Source organism: Leptosomus discolor, chromosome 1 (assembly GCF_034619465.1).
Source record: "Leptosomus discolor isolate bLepDis1 chromosome 1, bLepDis1.hap2, whole genome shotgun sequence".
Taxonomy (NCBI): Eukaryota; Metazoa; Chordata; class Aves; order Leptosomiformes; family Leptosomidae; genus Leptosomus; species Leptosomus discolor.
In genome coordinates this window covers 214,314,291-214,321,484 of record NC_141391.1, presented here as the reverse complement: position 1 = coordinate 214,321,484, position 7,194 = coordinate 214,314,291, and the positions used below count along the sequence as shown (strand labels likewise).

The window sequence follows — 7,194 nt, the reverse complement described above, 5'->3', positions numbered from 1 at the left end:
GATGTCCCCAGAGCTGGTGTCCTCCTCTGAGATCTCTGACTGGACTCCCTCTATTGTTCATGGCATGAATTAGACCCAGCAAGGGCAGGATTCATCCCATTCTGTAGTGTGGCAGGTAATTAAAGTCTGGAACCTTATGGTCAGAAAAAAAAATCTACTTATTTCCATGGACTAAAAAGGGAGACAAAGATGCATTTTAGGGTAATCCCATCCCTCATTGTGCTACTTTGGTCCCCAGCCAGCTAAACACGAGCCAGCAGTGTGCCCAGGTGGCCAAGAAGGCCAACAGCATCCTGGCCTGTATCAGCAATGGTGTGGCCAGCAGGAGTAGGGCAGTGATTGTGCCCCTGTACTGGGCACTGGTGAGGCCGCCCCTCGAATGGTGGGTGCAGTTTTGGGCCCCTCACTGCAAGAAGGACATTGAGGTGCTGGAGTGTGTCCAGAGAAGGGCAACGAAGCTGGTGAGGGGTCTGGAGAACAGGCCTGGTGAGGAGCGGCTGAGGGAACTGGAGCTGTTTGTCCTGGAGAAGAGGAGGCTGAGGGGAGACCTTATCCCTCTCTACCACTACCTGGAAGGAGGTTGTAGTGAGGTGGGGGTCGGTCTCTTCTCCCAAGTTTCAAGTGATAGGACGAGAGGAAATGCTCTCAAGTTGCCCCAGGGGAGGTTTAGATTGGACATTAGGAAAAATTTCTTCACTGAAAGGGCTGTCAAGCACTGGGACAGGCTGCCCAGGGAAGTGGTGGAGTCGCCATACCTGGAGGTATTTAAAAGATGTGTAGTTGTGGCACTTAGGGACATGGTTTAGGACTGGCATTGGACTTGGCAGTGTTAGGTTTATGGTTGGAATTGATGATCTTAAAGGTCTTTTCCAAATTAAATGACTCTATGTTTATTGAAACACCCTGCTCCCACCCTTCTCGTTCCCCTCCTGTACACTCCACTCCTCCATGCACATGACTTACCTGCACCTCCATGGGAAGCTGCAACACAGATGATCTGGGGTAACACAGAGGAGGGGAAGACTGGCCAGGTCATGCTGTTTGGGCCTGAGGGATGCAGAACTGCTTATGAAGTGACCTCTGCATTCAGAAACTGTCTCTTCAGGAGAAGCAATATTGCAGTCTCTACACGTGCATCCTCTGAGAGCTGAGCCAGAGCTTAGGAAGAATATAATAAATAGGTGATGTGGAGAACCACTGTGTGGATGGATCAATGCAAAAGCAAAATGCATGTCTATGAAGGCTGTGTACTAGTTTGGATAGAGCCTACAAGCTCCTAAGCTTTCTAGAAAATCTGGAGCTATGTCATCTCCAAGTTCAAGATCCAGGATTGCCCAAAATATTGTGGGAGAGGTCAAATCAGGACTAATTATTCAATGCCTCTTCCAGCAAAACATCTGTGAAACAGTATATGGAGCTATCCCATGACAGGTCCAAAGTGATCAAAAGGCTGTGGTTTGTTCTGCGTATAGTTAAGGTGTGGGACTTCTTCTCACAGGGTGCTATAATGCTAATTTTTTATCCAATCCCTTCAGAGAAGATGATAGTTTTTTGGAAAATGAATTAGCTAAGGACTGCTGAATAAATGGAAGCCATCTCCTGAACTGGATGTACCACAGCTACAAGTAGCTGGAGACTAGGAGGGTCTTTGCAAAATGCTTTACATGCTTGCTCCTGTTCTTATGTTCTCTCCTAAGCACTTTGGGCAGCTCTTACATGGCAGTGAGCTGAGAGGTCACTATTCTGCTTACACTCCTTGTGAACCTCTGAATGTAGTTTCAGGCCTCAGCCCGAGAAACGAGCTATTGAAAAGATGGAGGAAGGCTGTGTAACAGCAGAACGGTGCTGCAGAAATCTTTTTACTGAAACATTGAAAGGTAACATAACATAGGGTAAGATAACAGAATATAATTACTATAATATAGTTAATATAACATAGTCAATATAATATATCAATCGTATCATATCATTAATATATAATTAATATAATATAATGTAATGTAATGTAATATAATATAATCTTGTCTACTGTTTTATTCCTGGGTTCACATAGTAATTCAGTCTTTTCCATTGAGGTTGCTCAGATGTCTGCAAATTTCCTTTCTTTCTAGAAGAGTGGAAGGGACACCCCAGCTCCTTTTGCCAGAAACCTGCTTCCTCCCTTCTTTTCCCCTTTTGCTTTGCTGGCTTACTTTATCCCATCTCTTGAAGTACCCAAAGAGGCAGGGAGGCCAAAACAGTTTCAAAAGCACCCAGGAGCTGTACAATATGCATCTGAAAGTATCATCGCAGCTTTTCACGTGACTGACTTTGAAAAACTAGAACTATGTCACCACCAGCTATGATCCTTTCCCAGCCAGAATGGAAGAAGGGTATTTGTGTGGGTCAGGATCCAACCCAAAGGTCTCTGCCAACCCCTGGTGAGATGGCTGGCTGGGAGGGCCCTTGGAAAAGCACAGTGTTGCTGCCTCCATCGCTCTGAGAACCAGTCTTCACCTCGTTTACTATAAACAAACAAGCTAGGAGTGAGTTCTTGCTTTGATCTTTTGAAGTTTGGGATACTCCAAGGTCTGTGCCTAGCAGGAAATTAGTCAAATATCATGGGAAGCTACAAAAGCAAGAAGTGAGCCTATCCAAGCCTGAGCTGTTATCGAGGGCAGAGGGGAGTGAAGACACTATTTGGATAACCCTTGCTCAGGCACCACAGCTCAGACTTACGTTGCAAGGCAAATATTTACCTATGGCCTAAACAAAGTCAGAGTTTCAAAACTTTGTTCAAAATACTGCATAACCCTGAGCTGTTTCCTTGAACTTGTCTCAGAGAAGGAAAGATCTTGTGTCTGGTACCTATGCGGGCTGTTCTCAGGAGACAAGCAGGAAGAAAATGAAGCATCTGATCTTCTTCCTGGTTTTGTTCGTCATTTCTGGAGTAGGAAGCTTTGATCTTGTTATCGACGAAATCCCAGATGTGAGTATTCCAAGGCAGGGCCTAGGTCTCCCTTCCTTGCTGAAGTCAATGCCGAAGCTGCAGCTGGCTTCAGTGGGAGCAGAACTGGGTGATTGCTTCATAGCTCTGGTTGTATCTCATGAATTCTTTTCTACTCTTAGCTGTAAATAGGATTTTTCTGATAATTGTTTTTCAGTTGTCATTTATAGTGTTGCTTTTTTAATATTATTAAAGTTGGGATAGTATGGGCATAACTCCAAGTTTCTTTTCAAGCAGGATTCAGATTTTTACCTCAACTTTGCCTTTTCTGGTGGTTTTAACCTCTAAACATTCAAGTGGGCTTCTATGCTCAGAACTTCAGGGTATTTTATATCCTGTTTCTCTGGAATAAGCAGAAACAGAACACTTAGATGTCTTTGTGGATGGGGTCTACTGTATGGACCACAACGAACTTCGGTGAAGCTTCATATGGACTCAGGATTTTCTTAACAGGAATTCAAATATGGACTTAAGATCTTATTGACTGCACATTCCTCAGCAGAGGGATGAGATAATTTACAGAAGAACTTATAATCTCTTAGACTACTACAATGATGAAAAGAAATATAGTTATAGCTTTCACTCTGAAGCTGAGTCCAAATTTAAGCCCCTGGACTCCAGTAAACTTAATTTTGGGTGTCTACACCCATTTCCACATTGCCATATCGCAATATTTCTGTGAAGTCAGCCGGGATTCTGCAAAGCTTTCATTTCCTTTGAAAGATTAACAAAAAGAGTTAGTGAGCAGGGAAAACCTCTTTTTCTTTCTTCTTACAGCACTTCTCATGACACAGTGGGATTTTCATATAGAGTTTGTAATTCCCAGGAAATATATTCCAAACCTGTGGTCCTTTCGAACCGTAGATGCCGTAGCAGTAACATCAGTGTGCCTAAACAATTTGAGTTTAATTTTGTGCAAACCTTTGTGTGTACGCTATCATATAAGTTGGAGTGCAACTCGTGTACTTAAACTTCTTTATTGCCATAAATTAAACTTCTAACAAAATTTAATTAAGAGTATTGCAGTGGTGTAAAACCACACGTCTAACTGAATTAGTGCAGTTTTGCACTTGGAAAAGACCTCATGTCCCTTTGCTGTCAATGGGACAAATTTAGTTCTTAGTATAAAACCAGAGACAATTGCTACTGGTTTGAGCAGAAATTCTCTGAGCTTGCTGGTTTAAGTGAGATCAGTATCTGAAATGTTGTAGTTACCATGGCTAGACCCATCCTGATGATAATCTACCTCTTGCTTTTTATGGTCATTTCAGTGTGTTAAATATTACTCCTTGTTTTAGAAGGAAAGGTTGTAAAATGATGGTAAAGGTCATGATCTTGTAAGAATATATACAGCTAGTTGTCCACAGAGGGAAACTGAATGTGTGAAGATGCAGCATTTTGGTCTGAGACGGTCTGTCACTCTTCCGTATTTGCACCAAGGGGAGGTAAATTCCCTTTGGAACTCTATTAGAATGCTAATCAACAATAAATCAAGTGATAAATCAAACAGTAAGGCAGCCGCAACACCTCCTTCTTGCTTGCTCTTTCTTCTCTAGGAAGTGGAAAACCTGATTGACCTGGAAATCGATGGATTTCCTTCAAGCTCCAAGACAAGAAATGGCAGGTACCAGGTACAGTACTCAGAAATGCTTCAAAAAAGGGGAAGCAAGAATGCCTGGGAGAGCTCTCCAGGTGGCTTGTTCCATGTCAAGGGCTGTGAGTGTGCAGTCCAGTGACACCAGCAGGTCCTTATATACATTGAGACCTCCATATCTCTCGTTGGGATAAGAGCTGCTACAATCCTTTATGCAGTACTTAACACAACAAGGCTTTGTTCCATATCTGCACTCTGAAGAACCATAATACAGATGCTAAACAACGTCTAATTTCATCTGTGGGAAAGATCCCATTGATACTGGTGAGGCTTTTCCATGAGAAAACAGACAAGGACTTCAGACACTGGTAATGTAGGCTGAAACCTTTCAGTCCTGCAAGTAGTCCATTCATTCATATTCAACTCAGGTCAAAAGAGTGCAGCACAGTGTCACATGGGTAATGAGCTGGTGGAGTCCAAGACCAGGGAAGAAAATTTCTTTCCAGCGTACCGAGGGGCTGCAGGTTATTATAGTCTGTCAGCTTCTGAGGCAGAAACATTTAAAACAGCATTATAGGAGTTTTCTCGTGTTTTACACAGCAGTGATTAACGATAATAATCATCAGTTGTTTGACGGTATTAACTATTATTACACTGCATGAAAGAAATGATGATCAAAGTGGACCTTGTCCTCCGCCAAGCTCTGGTGCTGCCTTTCTTGAGCTCGTTCAATGTAGTGAAAGCAAAAGATCCTCTCGAGCAAAGCTGGATTTCCCAACATCTTTGAAGCACAGGCACAGGCAAACATGATTCTTCTTTATCTTAAGGCTTTTCAAAAGGGGACTCACACAGACTGTAAATGTAACTTACTGACACCTAAAGCCCCCATTACACTGCCAGAAAAATGGAAGATTTCAGCATAAATATGAATCAAGCCAGCTCACATTTGCCAGACAGATATTTAAATAATTTAATCATAATAATCATCTCTAGCTGCACTTCTTCAGGGCATCATCCCTTTCCAACATGTCTGTATTAGTGCCATATATATTATGTTGCCCTTGCTCCACAACTTTCCAGATATGTAGTGGTACAGACAAACGCATGCAGTAATTTGCAATTCTACTAGTGGTTTTATTATACCAGTTGTTCCTTATATTCCCATATATCATTTCCCATCCTTTACCTATCAAATGAGTCTTTGCAAGCTGGTAGAACTAAGATCTCAGCCATAAGATGAGCTACCCTTATGTTAGTTTAGTCACCATAAAATATTAATAAATGAGATTAAACAGAACTACGTGAAACATCTTGAGACAGTATCTCTTGGCCACAGCAGGCACACAGTTACTTAATGTTAATCACTGGAGGAGGGCTGTCCTTCCTATTTGCTCCTGAGTAATTCCAAAAATACTGTGTCTCAGGTATGTGAATGGTCCTTGTGACCACAGAAACAGAGCGCCCCATGGGCTGGAATGCAGGTAACCTTGTGAACCTCTATATGATGGTGCACTGTCATTATCTCAGTTTTGGAGATAGATAACAGAGCTTGCGTCTAGACTGTGAGGTGGGATGTTCTGTAGCATTTTCCTCAGTCTTGGTCCTAATCTCTGGCTATCCAGAGCCAGGTGAGATCACACCTATTTCCTTACTGCTCTGACTGCCTGCTTTTCTCTCCATGGGACCAGCACAGGAAGGAAATATGGAAGGAAACATGGGGTGGAATCAGCTGGCTGGAGATCCCCCCAGCTCCCAGGGTATAAAGGCAACCAGAGAGACCAGGATCCATCTGCAGCACTCAGAAGACAAACTCTGCCAAGCCTTATGTTTGAAATTGCTCTTCTTGCACGTCACAGTAAGGGTCATGATCCCTAAAGGGAGTCTGAAGAGGCTGAAGTGAAATTGCAGTGTGTTAAAAACAGCTTAGGAAATGATTCACATGAAAAAAAGTGAATCTACGATGAAATCACACCTCAAAGAACTGGGATGACATGCCAGGTAGATCTCATCTTCTTTCTAGTAAAGTTTTGGAGTCTCCTTTTCTGGAGATAATCAAATCCCGCCTAGATAAGGTCCTGTGAAACCTGCTCTATGTGAACCTGCCTTAGCAGGAGGGTTGGACTAGATGATCTCCAGAGGTCTCTTCCAACCCCTATAATTCTACGATTCTGGGATTCTAGTTTCCCATGTGGGGCATCGGCTTTTCAACTTATTTCATTCCCCAGTAGAAAAGCAATTTCCTTCAAATGCAGTATAATATCTCTGAATCTGCTTTCTTTGCTTTACTAAGTCGCTAAGTCAGAAGCAGCCTGTGGACTGCAACTTGAAAGAAAAGGCAAGCTAAGCATCCCATAGGTGATGTAAAAGCTTCAATGTCTTGTAATGTGTTACCTCTTGTAATGCATTCCTCCCTCAGACACCATGGCTTCTTCCTTCGTGGACAGGACAGGAGGAGTCAGGGCCAGCAGCCCTGGGTAAAAGTTAGCTTGAAGTACCCAATATTTTCTTGATGGTAGACTGCACAGTAGTTGCAACATTCATGTACAGTGATTTGAACAAAGATCATTATGGAGGTCTAAATATCAACACCCTGCACAGGTGTCAGGAGAAGATG

The 7,194-nt window shown here is 42.8% G+C and overlaps 1 protein-coding gene across 1 annotated transcript in view; it reads left to right on the top strand.

The window, feature by feature from the left end:
- Nucleotides 1-2,884: 2,884 nt before the first annotated feature.
- Nucleotides 2,885-7,194, top strand: part of ITIH2 (inter-alpha-trypsin inhibitor heavy chain 2) — a 28,972-nt gene continuing 24,662 nt past the window's right edge. Inside the window, exons 1-2 of the mRNA XM_086474900.1 lie at nucleotides 2,885-2,968; nucleotides 4,543-4,617. Coding sequence (XP_086331026.1) covers nucleotides 2,885-2,968; nucleotides 4,543-4,617 — 159 coding nt within the window. The remainder of the gene's footprint in view (nucleotides 2,969-4,542; nucleotides 4,618-7,194) is intronic.